Source organism: Lactuca saligna, chromosome 2, assembly GCF_052625555.1.
Source record: "Lactuca saligna cultivar CGN05327 chromosome 2, ASM5262555v1, whole genome shotgun sequence".
Taxonomy (NCBI): domain Eukaryota; kingdom Viridiplantae; phylum Streptophyta; class Magnoliopsida; order Asterales; family Asteraceae; genus Lactuca; species Lactuca saligna.
In genome coordinates, this window is record NC_136418.1 from 135,039,364 (window position 1) to 135,055,072 (window position 15,709).

At 35.2% G+C, this 15,709-nt stretch overlaps 1 protein-coding gene across 1 annotated transcript; it reads left to right on the forward strand.

Moving 5' to 3' along the window:
* Positions 1-10,588: 10,588 nt before the first annotated feature.
* Positions 10,589-13,762, forward strand: LOC145031709 (cysteine-rich receptor-like protein kinase 2). The gene is made up of 8 exons (XM_078980315.1): positions 10,589-11,106; positions 11,368-11,765; positions 11,871-11,993; positions 12,122-12,252; positions 12,416-12,626; positions 12,711-12,942; positions 13,038-13,197; positions 13,360-13,762. The coding sequence occupies exons 1-8, from the start codon at positions 10,694-10,696 to the stop codon at positions 13,660-13,662; spliced, it is 1,971 nt and encodes a 656-aa protein (XP_078836441.1). The 5' UTR covers positions 10,589-10,693; the 3' UTR covers positions 13,663-13,762.
* The last annotated feature ends 1,947 nt before the right edge of the window (positions 13,763-15,709 follow it).

The window sequence follows — 15,709 nt, forward strand, 5'->3', positions numbered from 1 at the left end:
ATGACTTATGACAACACCAAGAGGATAGCTCATCAGCTAACCCTTACAGAAATCCAAGGAACAGAAGTAATTTCAAAGGCTGAGTCTTCCAAATCTAGAACAAACAAGCGCAAGTTTAATAAGAAGAATCCTAAACAATCATCCGAGAAAAGACAAAAAGTGGCAACCAATTATACAGCCACAACAACAGTACCTACGCAACCAAAATCTTCATGGTGCAATCAGTGCAACCATCATCATCCAGGTGACTGTTTTGTCTGCATGAAGTGTAAGAAAAAGGGGCATAACGCTAGTTACTACTGGAGTACAACACCTGTAACAGTCAATCAACAAAGCAATAATGGGATAAGACGTGGTGAAGGAAGAAAACGCTATGAGTGTGGGGAAGTTGGACATATCAAGAAAGAATGTCCAAAGTTAAGGAGTCAAGGAGGCATAGGACGTGGTAGGGAATTTGTGATCAGAAGCGGAGAGGCTATCTAGGACCCTTCGGTCGTATCTGGTACGTTTCTCATAGATAATTTATACGCTACCATATTCTTCGACTCTGGAGCAGATCGAAATTTTATAACTCCGACATTTAGAAAATTGTTAAGTCATAAGTCTAGCAAATTAAAAGAAATCTCTGAAGTAGAAATCAATAACGGACAATTTTAGAAAACACATGAAATCCTGGAAAACTGTCTGTTAACTCTTAATAACTACTTTTTTCATCTAAACCTAATGGAAATGCCTATCGGTAGTTTTGATGTCATAATTGGCATGGATTGGTTATCTTCTCACCACGCCGAAATTTTATGTCATGAGAAATCCATACAACTACCCTTACCAAACGGCGAAGCCCTGATTATCTATGGTGATAAATCTGGGAAGAACCTCAAAGTCATCTCTTGTATAAAGACCCAAAAATATCTACATAAGAAATGTAGTGCCTTCTTAGCCCACATTATAGATAGGAAGAGAAAGACAAAAGAAATCAAGGACATACCTCAAGTATGTGATTTCCCTGATGTGTTTCCTAAAGATCTACCTGGAATACCTCTCGTCCGATAAGTTGAGTTTCGAATTGACTTAATTCCAAGAGCAATACCAGTAGCGAAATCTCCTTATCGGTTGGCTCCATCTAAAATGCAAGAATTGTCTAGCCAAATACAAGAACTTCTTGACAAAGGCTTTATCCGACCAAGTTTATCACCTTCGGGAGCACCAATCGTGTTTGTCAAGAAAAAGGATGGATCATTTAGGATGTGTATTGATTATCGGGAGCTGAACAACCTAACAATCAAGAATCGTTATCCGCTTCCAAGAATTGATGATCTATTCGATCAACTGCAAGGATCTAGCTACTACTCAAAGATAGATCTTAGATCAGGATACCATCAACTTAGGGTACAAGAAGATGACATTCCAAAAATAGCATTTAGAACTCGTTATGGTCATTATGAGTTCTTAGTTATGTCTTTTGGGTTGACCAATGCTCCAGTAGTATTCATGGATCTCATGAATCGCGTTTGCAAACCATACTTGGATAAATTTGTGATCGTATTTATCAATGATATATTGATATATTCACGAACCAAGGAAGAACATGGTCAACACCTGCAATTAATCTTAGAGCTACTAAGAAAAGAAAAGTTGTACGCTAAATTCTCCAAATGCGAGTGGTAGCAGATGCCTTGATCCGGAAAGAATATATTAAACCTCGACGGGTACGAGCATTAACTATAACTATCCATTCTACCTTTACCGCACAAATTAGAGAAGCTCAACTTGAGGATCTAAAAGAAGAAAACATCAAGAACGAAGCTTTGTGAGGAATGGAAAAGAAACTTATACAAAAAGATGACGGAACGCGACACTTTATGAACCGAATTTGGATGCCTAAGTTCGGTGGAATCAGGGACTTGGTCTTAGAAGAAGCCCACAAGTCCAAATATTCCGTGCATCCAGGTTCTGACAAAATGTACTTAGATTTAAAAGTACATTATTGGTGGCCAAAACATGAAGGCATAAATTGCTACTTATGTGAGCAGATGTTTGACTTGTTCTAGAGTGAAGGTAGAACATCAAAAGCCTTCAGGTTTACTTCAACAACCGGAAATACCTGAATGGAAATGGGAGCAAATTTCAATGGACTTCATCACTAAGTTACCCAAAACTCCTAGTGGGTTCGGCACTATTTGGGTAATAGTCGATAGATTGACTAAGTCCGCCCATTTCTTACCAATTAAGAAGAGCGAAAAGATGGAGAAGCTGACTAGAGTTTATCTTAAGGAAATTGTTAGATTACATGGAGTTCCAAGTTCTATTATTTTTTATCCAGATAGTAGATTCACTTCACGATTTTGGCAATCTCTACAAAAATCCTTAGGAACACGTCTAGACATGAGTACAACTTACCATCTACAGATTGATGGTCAGAGTGAGAGAACCATTCATACTTTAGAAGATATGCTCTGAGCCTGTGTAAAAGACTTTGGAAATGCATGGGATACTCATTTACCGTTAATTGAATTTTCCTACAACAATAGTCATTACACCAGCATCAAGGCTGCACCGTTTGAGGCTCTTTATGGATGAAAATGTCGTTCCCCAGTATGTTGGGCAGAAGTTGGAGATATGCAGATGGCCAGAGAACATACAGGCGATACCTTACATACTAGACTAGAAATAATCCATGAGACAACTAAAAAGATCATGCAAATTAAGGATCGATTAAAGGCTGCACGTGATTGTCAAAAGAGTTATGCTGACGTAAGACGTAAGCCTTTAGAATTCCAAGTTGGAGATAAAGTAATGTTGAAGGTCTCTCCTTGGAAAGGTGTAATTCGATTTGGTAAGTGAGGAAAAGTAAACCCACGGTATAAAGGAACTTTTGAAACTCTAGCTAGAATTGGTTCTGTCGCATACCAACTCAAGTTGCCTAAAGAGATAAGTAATGTACACGATGTTTTTCACGTATCAAATCTCAAAATACGTCTATCCGATGACACTCTTGTGGTGCCTCTCGACGAGATACAAGTCAATACCAAACTTAACTTTGTAGAAAAACCTGTCGAGATCAAGGATCGAGAAGTCAAACGATTAAAGCAAAGTCGTATTCCCATAGTGAAAGTTCGATGGAACTCTTTGTGAGGACCTGAATTTACTTGGGAACGTGAAGATCAGATGAAAGAAAAATACCCCCAACTGTTTGAGAAAACCCTATCCACAAGATAAATTTCGGTACGAAATTGTTCTAACGGGGGGAGAATGTAACATTAGTAAAAATAGGTCAATAGACAATCACATGTGATTATGCCAATCATGTAATGTGATTATGCTAACCTAGTAATGTGGTAAGAATTTTATGTAGTTCATGATAAATTCTAATATAAATATGAACTTTCTTTATGATACAACTCAAAGTATACGTCCATACGATTCCAAAAACATAGAGAACGTCTGAATCTGACTTCGCATGAAGAAGTTATGATAACCGAACACTATAAATCTCTATAATAAGATAAATTTAAAATAGACTTAGAATTAGCTATTTAAGTCTCAAATAGAGTTGTAGTACTCGTGAATACCTACGCATGCATATAAATAACGTCAACAACGGAGTTTGTATGCAAAAGTTATGGTCTTCCGAAGATTTAGCTTTTAGAAACCCTACGCTAACTAAATTCACGACGTGAGCTTTATGACACTCACGACGTGAGGAGTCATTTTGCCACATTTCGGAATCTAGAAGGTGTGACGAGGCTGCGAGAGGATAGGATCCAAACTCACGACGTGAACAAGGTTTCTTTCACGATGTGAGGAGACACATGGCCACCTTCTAAGGCTAGGGACGCAAATGGCAAGTCTACAGGGTGATCATGCAAGACTCACGAAGTGAGCCTTATGACACTCACGATGTTAGAGTCATAAATTCTTACTATAAATAGCAGGTCCGACTTTAGCTATTCCTTACACCATTTCCTAATCTCCTCTCTCCCTTACTGAAGCCATCTTGCATCCCGAGCCCCAACGATCTCGCACGTTGACCGCTTTGCTTATATAACATAAAATCACGCTACTAGGGTGAGTTTTACGGCTCCACTTTCTAATATTTTCGGGGGAAAAGACATGCTAAATATTATATATACGTTATTATTATGTCTATATGATAGTATGTCAATATCAACGTAGATAGTTATAATAACTGGGATATATTTGCTCTAAATATAATATTTTGAAAATATATACAACTATTGTCAACTTGTTAGCATGCTATTGTTATAGAAATATATTAATGTAGATGTTGAGTTATAGTTTAGATTTTATATATATTGTGTGCAATATAGTTCCAAAGTTATATTCGGAAGTTCTATATGTTAAAAAGTATGTACGTTGTTATTGTTGGTTTTATATCATTATAAAACTTGTTATGTTAAATGTTATTGTTATTATTGCTTTTATGACAAGATAAAAACCTGGTTTTTACTTCAAGATATAGTTGTTATACTGCCTAAATATTATGAAGTTAAGAATAATGTTTAAAAGCAAAGTCTAGTAACTTAATGTTTTAAACATGAAGATGCTTTTGTTGTTAGAGCTATAGGAAGTCGTCAAAGTCTACATGAGTAATTGTATTCATCAACTAAGATTGGGGATCTTAGCGGAAATCCTCTGTACTGTAACCGTCAATCCCGTGTGCGCGAGGAAGTCGTGTATAATTAGAATACAGGCTGACCACCCCACTTGTGACTGTTAGCTATAGTCAACCAAAACAAGTGATGAACTATCCTTTTCTTTGTTATTATTCTGGCGTCAATGAAGCGTACGATGTTGTTTCTCATGTTAAATCATGAGTGTATTTGTTCCCATGGTAAATCATGAGTGTATTGTTCTATCAGAGGTATTATGTCATAGTAGCGGTTACAGGCTCATGGTAGCAAATTGTTAGAAACATTATACCTTGTCGTATACAAGTATTAATGTCAAGTATAAGTTTTCCCCTACTTATACCTTAAGATTAAGAAATGTTTAGGTATAACACTTAATTGATAAGTATACCATTATACCTAATGTTAGAGAGTCAAAATGATACTTTCAAAACTATACTTTTGAATGTGTAAAAATGTATTATTTTATGGAGTCAAAACTTGTGAACTCACCAACTTTATGTTGACATATTTTAAAATGCATGTGTTTTCAGGAACTTGAAAAGTTGGTATGTATTCGAGCAGAAGAAGTTTTACTATTATCTTTCTGTTCATTAAGATGTATGTCATAGTAGGATATTATGTAATAAATACTAGGAAAACAATAATGTAACTTACAAACATCAATAAAGGTATGTATTTTCTTTAAGTATTGTTCAATGTATGTTATATAACTGTGATACGAAAAATGACGTTATACTACCCGGTGTTTCCGCTGACGGTCGGGGTGTGACATTGACATGATGACTAGATCTCCAGAGGGGTGGTGGTGGAGGTGAATCCTCAATTTCAACAATCGGAGGAATAGCCTCAGGACCAGAGGGAGTCGAGGAACTCTCTGAAGAAATGGGTGTGTCATGAGCTGTAGAATCGGGTCGCGTAGATGGGTCTCGAGCCTCTATATCTTCATTAAAAGGATCAATATATAGAAGATCGGACTTCATTACATTGTGGGTTGTAGCAGGAGTCGAGTAGAAATGAATATGTTCCAAATACGTGACATGTCGGGAAGCATATAACTTCTGACACAACATAATAGCAACAGTATACTTTTTGTCCAATACCATACCCCAAAAATACACAAGTAGCATATTTCAGCCCCAACTTGTTCCTCTCAACATGAGGACGAAGAACAAAACAAGTACATCGAAAAACTCTTAAGGAAGAGTAGTCTGGTATATAGCCATATAGCTTCTCAAAATTAGACATTCCTGAATTCAATGAAGTAGGGATACGATTAATCACCTACACAATAGTTAGGACTACTTCTCCCCAAAAGGCACTAGGGACCTGCGCAGATAGAAGCAATGAGCGGGAAGTCTCAACAATATTACAGTGTTTTCGTTCTGCTACACCGTTTTGCTGAGGTGTGTCAGTACACGAGGACTAGTGTATAGTACCATCAGAAGCGAGTAACTGAGTAAAATCCTTAGAGGTATATTCACCCCTAAGTCACACCTTAAGCACTTAATCACATCCGAATGTTGAATTTTAATAAGAGCTCTAAAATTACTGCAAAATATCAAAGAAATTAGGTCTGCGTTTCATAAGATAAACCCATGTATATAGAGTATAATCATTTATAAAAGATTCATAGTAGGTTGATCCACCCTTTGTGGATATTGGTGCAGAACCCAATACACCAGAATAAATAATGTTAAAAGGAGCTGTAGAACAAGTCATACTTTTAATGAAAGGTAAAGCAGAAAATTTTGCCACTTTACAACCACTACAATCAAAAATATCACAAGTGGCTAAATGACCAAAAACACCACTAGATGCTAAAAAACGCAAACGTGATACATACACATGTCCCAAACGAGAATGCTAAAGATAAAACTTAGACGACAAAGGACTCAAATGGAAAGAAGATAAATCAATGTTGGAGGTAGCAATAACAGATACTTTGAGAACCTCCAAGACATATCGTTCTCCCACGTTACGCCAAATCTCAATCACCTTCTGGGTATGTTGATCCTGTATAATATAGACAGAATGAGAAAAGAACACCCTTTACTAGACTTACATAACTAACTGACTGAGGCAAGATTCAAAGTGAGTTTGGGAATGTAATAAACATCAAGGAGAGTGATATGAGAAATAGAGACAGAGCCAACACCCTCAACTAGCATAGATGTATCACTAGAAGACTTAACAGAAATAGATGACACTTGCAACAAAGAAGTAAATGATGAAAAATGAGGAGTCATATGATGGGTTGCACCAGAATCTAAAATCCACAAAGATGAGGGAATACCTGATGTACCAGATAAAGTAGGACCAGAGTGAGACATAGATGCATACATGTCAGTGGGATTAGAGGCCAAATATTGTCTGAAACTCTCAAACACCTTGGGATCCAATGTAGATGGTGGCATGTTTCCAACAAGGTTTGTATCAACTGGTGGTATAGAAACAACAGAAAACTGTAGAGGATGAGGGGTCCATGGAGGAGTAACAGAGGAACGTGGCTGAAACTTCTGTTGACCAGACCTATTTTGTTGTCCCAAATGCGGTTGACCAGATTTACCCTTGCTGACTAACAATGGACACTAAGTTTTCCAATGATTTTTCTGTTTCCAGAATGCACACTTATCATAAGCAACCCTTGAAGTTTGTCGAGACTAATTAAAGGAAACACCAAGAACAACAGACGCGGGGGTAGAAATAGAGGCTACTTTAAACCCTCTATCCGCATGAGTTTTGGTACAAGTCTCTTCTGCAATTAACTAATGGATAAAAAAATCAACTAAGGGGAGAGGAGAGCAATGAAGAATTGTTCCATGTAGACCTTCAAAATTAGAACGCAAGGCCATCAAGAACTGCACCAAGTGTTGTTCTTCCCTCCTCGCAACGTAAGGCTCAAAATCTTTTAACTCTTTAGATTTAGTCAGAGCCAATTGATCCCACAGATCAGACATAGCAACATAAAAATCTTGAATATTCTGGACATTTTGTTGAAGGGTACGAATATCATATTCTAACTAGTATTGTTAAGAAAAGTTGGGTTGAGTATAGAGTCTCTCTAAGTGATTCCAAACTTCCTTTGTTGTGTCATACTTAGCCAACTGCATACCAATGGACTAAGTAATAGAGTTATTAATCCGAGTAATGACCTTGGAGTTATCAATCTCCTAAGCATCAATCAACAAATCAAAATTCTCAATTTTAGGCAATGAGGGTTTGGCTTTAGTCCCAGTGACATAGCCCCGCATATTCTTCCCACGAAGGAAGTTCTTCATAACGTAACTTCAATACGTATAATTCTTTCCATCTAGACGAGTACTAATTCATTGAAGGGAATCATCCTTTCCAGTCATGTTGAAAATGAATAAATAACCACAATAGCCGTATAGCAATCCGAGAATGAAAGTAGTAACAAACCAACGGAAGCAATCAATCGGACAATGAATCAACAACACCAGCGAGCAACAACGAATCAACACATCAACGACAAATATCAACTATAAGAACTTCTAACAACGTATCAAACATCCACTCTCATACCATGATAACATTGTCATATGATTATAATAAAGAGAAATTACAAATGTTCTCATTGGAAAACTTTAAGACTACACAGAATAAAACGACATATAAATACTAGCTGGACAAAACCCTAATGGGGTAAAGACCACAGGGCACATAAACAAGTGGGCTAATAATATATAAACTAACATAAACGTCTCATTATTTTGTGAAATTTTTTGATAAAGTCCTAAATATTGTTTTTAAACATAAAAGCCTTGATTATTTAATATTTTTGAAATTAACGAAAAAGTTATTAGTGTTCTTTTAAGAGTAAATGACACATTATCGAGTAAAATTAATCTATCCAGACTTTTCTGTTTAAAAAAATAATTATGATATTATCAAAAAAAATTTACAAAATAGAGATTTTCAGCATATTTCCCTCATATTTAAACCGGTCAACAAAACCGATATAACTAAAAAATTGATTTCAAAAGCATTTTATAAGAACATCTCCAATTGGTATCTTTTTCTAAACAATTTTTAATGTATTTCTATTTTCATAATTGGTATGTTCGCCCCTAAGGTCTAGTACCAGTACAACCAGTTTTATCGCTGACTCAACCTTTTTCTGTATTTTTTTCTATGTATTTCTATTTTCATTCATTCATATATATATATATATATATATATATATATATATATATATATATATATATATATATATATATATATATATATATATATATATATATATATATATAGAAAAGCAAAATTTTCCTACATCTGGAAGTGGTATGCATTAGCCTTCGATTTGTGTACAGTCTAGTTAACATGATCGATTGAGTTGTTCAATTTGCTTTGGAAATAGACTATTTTTTTTAATACATTAAGTGAAATCTAAGTATCGAAATCCTATAAATCGGTTCAAATGGTTTTTTACCAGTTCTAGTACAACAATGCAACCCGATTTTGAAAAAACCATCCGGTTCGACCCGGTTTACAAATTGATATATAATCAACTGTTGTTGAACTGTTCTTGTCCCCGTTTGCTAGTCCCATCCAATTGATTTGAACTTAAAAAAATTGCTCCTATATATAAAAGAAATCTAATAAATCGGTTCAAACAATTTTTTACCGGTTCTATTAAAGCAATTAAACCCGGTTTTGAAAAAACCGTCAGATTCGACCCCGTTTAAAAATTGACATAACTTTGATTGTTATTGAACCGTTCTCGTCTCCGATTGCTGGCTGACCAGCTGATTTGAACTTAAAACACTACTGTTATGTATAAAAGAAATTTACGATATAATTAGCATGAAAACCAATAATATTGTGGAAAAAGTAAAGGGATATTAAGTTACAAAAGGGTTAATTTATATTCAAATGGATTTTGCTTGCCGTAATGTTACAAAAAAAATCGCATATTGTAATAATATAAAAGATATATAAATTCAATTACTAAAAAAATTAAACATCTACAAAGAGCTTCTAGCCTAACGGTGTCAGATATTATCTTTTTTCATTGAAGTCTAGGATTCAATTTTTCATTTTGAGAAATATGTGGATTAAGAAGATTTTAAAGTAGGTTAAAGTTTATCCAAAGAAAAGAAAATTAAGTAATCTAACCACTTTTGGACATGTATTTGAAGAAAATAACCAAAAATTAGTTTATTTATTAAATATAACCGCATTGTCCGGAATAGGCATTGCAGACTAAGAAAAAGTATTTTTTTTACCAATTCCAGAATGGTATTCTAGATTCCGGATTTATTCTTTGGATTTGAAAAAAAAAAAAAAAAAAAAAAAAAAAAAAAAAAAAACTTCGGAATTTCAAGAACAAATCCAAAATCCAAAGAATAGTTCTGGAATTTCGAGAAAAATAATTAATTATTTACTTAAATTAAAAAAAAAACTAAACAAACATAATAATATGAATTATATAAGGCAACAATGTATAAAATTAGATATTTTATTGAAAAACAATCACATCAAATAATTTGAAATATATTATTCAAAATCGAAAAAAAAACAATGAAATATTTTCTAAAAAATTTTAAAAAAAAAACTCAATAAACAGTACTCTGAAATTAGACATTCCAATGAAATTAGACATTCCAATGATAATAGTTATTTTTTATAAATTGAAAATAAAAAATGATTATTTATGAAAATCCTATTTAATGGTTAGAATACTTAATTTCCAAAAAAAAAATAATAAAAAAAATAATACTAGTAATTGTTTTGAACTCAAAAGAAGACCCACTTTGTCCTCGCTGGATGTATTCCATTTCGCCCACAGATGTATTCGTCAACCAGCTAAAATAATCACCATCCAAATATATCTATCTATTCGGCACCCGCTATTGACCAGTGGAAAATGACATTTGGAATTGAATTTTCAATTCCCAGAAACGACTTTCTCCTATCGTCGCCTATATCATTTTAGGAATATTTTTCTCCTTTCATTACCCAAACTTCAATTATATACTAAAGTAGAAACCCAGATAGCAGAAGTACAGAAACCAGAGATGAACCTGAAACAAATTCAAAAAAGCTTGTTCTCATGGCGGCTGGCTTGTCTGATGGTGGTGATGATGTTCCTATCCATGGCAAAGCCTGTGACATCACAAACGTCTAGTGATAGAAATAGCACTCTGATGAGATATTATTGTAGTCAATATTTCGGTATGAACGAAACCTATTTCTACCAGAATCTCAACACCACCCTTTCTAGCCTCCGCCGGCAGCTGTCGGTGAATCGTGTACGCTATGCTGTTGCACGTACTTTGCTCAATGGAGAGTCTGTTTGGGGCCTTGCCTCATGCCGGGGATATGTCTCCACCACCGATTGTGTTGCTTGTTATGACTATGCTGTCTCTCAGTTGAGAGTTTGTGGGCGTGGCAATGGAGCTCATGCTTTTTACAATGACTGCGATGTCAGGTGCTTATTATGCTCTTTAAATTTCTTCTTACTCAGTTACTTGTATAGTTGTATATGACTTTGTTTCATTTCGTTTTCGATTTTTTATGCAATTTTTGTATAGATGAAATTAAATTAGTAAGAGAAGTTTGTTATTACTTTGTTTTCTAACGAAATACTCCATCTCCAAATGGAAAAGTCAACTTCAAAAACTTTATATTTCATGTATTAAAGTATTAATATCAAGAAAGGTATAAATATAATTAATTAATTTTAATGTAGGTATGAGAATAATAACTTCTATGCGGATGCCAACATTCGGGCTGGTATTGTAATATGTGGTAATATAACATCGCCGCAGCAAACAGAGTTCAGAAAAACGGTAGAAGGATTGATATCAGACCTTCGAACAGCAACACCAAGAACATCAGATTTTTATGCAGCTTCCACAAGGGCTTTACCTGATAGTTCTGGAACAGTTTACGGGATTGCTCAATGCAATCAAAACTTAAGCCAAAGTGTTTGTGAAGATTGTTTGAATTCAAGATATAGTTCTTTAGATGATTGTCTTCCAAACACTAATGGTCGAGCTATTGACAATGGTTGTTTTATGAGGTATTCCAGCACTCCGTTTTTTGGGCAAAACCAGACAACTAATATCGCACCTCTCCTTTGGGATGGTGAGACTTCTACTCTTTTAAAAGACACCCTTTTCAAGTTATTGGGTTTAAACTTTAAACTATATTGTATTGATGAATATTTATTTTCATATCTACGCTATATAGAAAATTCAAACAAGAAGAGATCCATAATTGGGGGAGTCGTTGGAGGTGTATGCCTTCTGTTGCTTGTTCTTGCATTTGTCTTATGGCGTCTTAGATCAAAAAAGACGAGTCGTAGCCAACAAGGTATACAACAGATTCACAAGTTAGCTAGCATGAAATTCTGTAATTATGAAGTGTTTATTTCTATGAACTTATGTTAGTATAACATATTTATGATCTGTTCCCTTAATTTTTTGTTTCCCAATCTTAAGATAAATCAACTGGATCAACTGAGTTGCTACAAGGTCCAGCAAGATATAGCTACAATGATTTAAAAATAGCCACAGAAAACTTTAGTGATGACTACAAAATTGGAGGTGGGGTGTTTGGTGAAGTATATAAGGTAATACTTGAGGTTGAAAGTATAGTATTTATTACTAGAGTACTAACATAAATGTATTTTTTAGAAGATGAAGTGTAATAACCGGCATTTGATGCATGAACCCATGATTTATAGTATAGTCATTTACTTCACTTCACTCTTTGTATATGGTGATGTTATGCAGGGCACTCTAAAAGATGGGGAAACTGTTGCAATTAAAAAAACAATTATGGCCTCCACTAGAGGAAAAATACACTTTGATGATGAACTTAAGATCATTAGCAATGTTCATCACCGGCATCTTATTCGACTTCTTGGATATTGTAGCAAAGGGCCTCTTTTATTTCTTGTCCACGAGTTCATGGACAATGGTAGTCTTGATCAATTCCTTTATGGTAAGTTGAAGCATCTTATTTAGCTTATGAGTTCTTTGAGTTGATATCCATTTTGCATCTGCTGAAGTTACTTTTTATGGACAGGTGACAAATCAAGGAATCTAAGTTGGAGACAGAGGTTTGAGATTATCTTTGGGACAGCAAGAGGTCTTGCATATCTACATGAACAGTATCATGTTACCATCATTCATAGGGATATAAAAACGAGCAACATTCTCCTTGATGATGAACTACAGCCCAAAATTGCAGATTTTGGGTTGATAAGACTCCTACCAGAAGATAAGACTCATCTTAGCACCAAACTGGCAGGATCCTTGTATGTTTAAATGAATGCATATAAATTTTCTCCCAATTCTTACTTCTCTTGTTTGATCAAAATTTGTCCCTAATAAATATGTTAAATCTTACCAGGGATAGTGGTTATGTAGCACCAGAATATGCCATTCATGGGCAATTGTCTGAGAAAGTGGATACATACAGCTTTGGTATTGTGGTCCTTGAAATCGTTAGTGGCAAGAGGTGCGACGATGTCATAGATGATAAATCAGTTAATCAAAGCCTCCTTGATCAGGTAAGATTTGTAAAGTCAAGGATCAATGATCTTCTATAGTGTTGCTTTCTCTTCTTGTTTCTTAGTTGTGGTCCATTAAGTGATGCAGTGATTTATTATATGAAGATATCATAAACTTTGTGAAGTCTTAGTTAACTTTTATTCTATTATTGTGTATGATAGGCTTGGAATCTATACGAGAATGGAACCCATGTGAATCTAATTGACAACAGGCTAGATGCCAGTGAATATGCAGCAGAAGATGTAATGAAGATCATAGAGATAGCATTGATGTGCACTCAGTCAAAGGTTTCTGCAAGGCCTGCAATGTCTGAAGTGGTTACCCTGTTAAGTGACAAATCTCTAGATGAAATACCACCAGTAAGATCAACCTTTCACGAAGATGATATAAAGATTCCAATTGATACCTCGATATCATTGTCCTCTAATGCCACTGCCTCCACTGTTCAAGTTTCTGGCCGTTAAAACTTAAAACCTCATTTTATACACCATTACTGGTTTTAAATTGTATAAATATATAGAATAATATAAGGGTTATAAAATCACCTGAATCGTATTTTATGTATTCACGAGTTTATATAGTACAAGGATATGCAATAGGGAAAAGATATGGTTTTAACAAACTCTCATAAATTACATGAAATACAATAATTATCAAATCCCGTCCCTAATACCCCCGTCAAGCAAAGGGGTGGAGGACAAACAAATACATTCGCACACAACTATTCAAGTAGAGGGTGCGGTACACTCTTTGTAAAAATGTCTGCTAGTTAAAATGTGCATGGTTGGTATGAAGTGGCTATAAAGCGAGTGTATGAAGTGGGTGTACATACAGTTGGAAGAAACAAGTTCGCAAATAAAACTGTAATAAATGTCAATTTCCTTGGTGCATTTATGAGAGCAATGTGATTGAGAGCCGTTGTCACACAACAATATTAGTCAATCAGGAGGCAAGGCAAGAAGTTTGCGAGGAAGTTGTGTAATTTAGACCATTCCAGTAGCGATATTTTCCATATAGTGATATTCAGACACACAATTACAACAAAAAACGATAAGGTTTATTTTTAGCACTCCAAGACACAAGAGTACCACCAAGGAAGATAGAATAGGTGTATATGGAGCGTCTAGTTTCAATACAATGAGCCAAATCCGCATCTGAGTAGCCAATAAAAGAGGACGTATTGGGATATGTAAAGTGAACACCATAGGACAAAGTTACTTGCTAAGACCGACAAAGTTACTTGTTAAGACGGTGTCACTGCTCACATGCACGAAGGCATATCATAATTAAGGAAGCAGGGTCGAATCCACAGGGACACAACGTAATGGTCAATGCCACTTTGTGTAAGGCACATATGAAACATCCCAAAAACACGGCCTGAAAATTTCGTTTAATTAAATAATTAAAACCATAGTCGATAAACCTCATATAAAAATCATACACAATTTATCTCAAAATATTGTGACAACTGTCAAGTATATCAGAGTATAAATATCATAGGCTGAACAAATAGTGTGTGCACTACAATCTTCTCGAGCTCCTCTTTTGAAAACTGAGTACCTGAAACCAAAACTGCAAACTGTAAGCACGAAGCTTAGTGAGTCTCCCCAAACTACCACATACCATACAATAACATATAAACACATATTGGGCCTTGCCCACAAACTCGACCCCAGCTGCTAGATGACAAATTCCCGATCAATCAACATCAAAATAACACCTAATTAATAATTGGGTTCCACTACATAACTATAATTACATACTTTGGATAATTACTACATTACCCAAGCTTGGCTTACCCAAGCCCAAGGTCCAATCCATAGGCCCAAAGTCAACTAGGGATCAAAGCCCAACATATGGCCCAATTTTCCAAATTGGGCCCAAACCTCTACATGGGCTTCCCTTAACGCCCAATTGTCCAATCTAGTCCATCATGTCTCATTCTAAGGGCCTAATATCATACAACCCTCTAGGCCCAAACTATGGCTCATCTATTGTCCAATTTTCCAAATTTGACACAATCCTTCATTAAGGCCTTACCCTAAAGCCCAACTAAATATTCTATTCCATAATCATTCTTGGATGGCCCATTATTGGCCCAATTACCAATTACCTAATTGAAAAGCCCAACTCAAGGCCCATTTGATATTAGGGTTTCACATAAAATGACAATTAGCGTTAAGTGTTTCTCACTTAACCCATTAAGGATTAACCTACTAAGGACTTAATCCATTAAGTCCATTATTGTATAGATTAATTTTTGCCAGTGATTATTATTTAATATTTCACTTATTAAATAATTCTTGTGGTGTCCTAATACATCCTCAAATATTAGGATTTTCTCAATTAGCCCATTAAGGACTTGATCCATTAATTCCTTTACTCTACTAGATAAATGGCATGAAATAATTTGGGCTTAATTCACAATCCAATCCCAATGGCCAACAAGTGGGCCCAATAAGTCTAAGGCCCAATACACATAATTAGGGTTTTCCACCCAAACATGGCCTA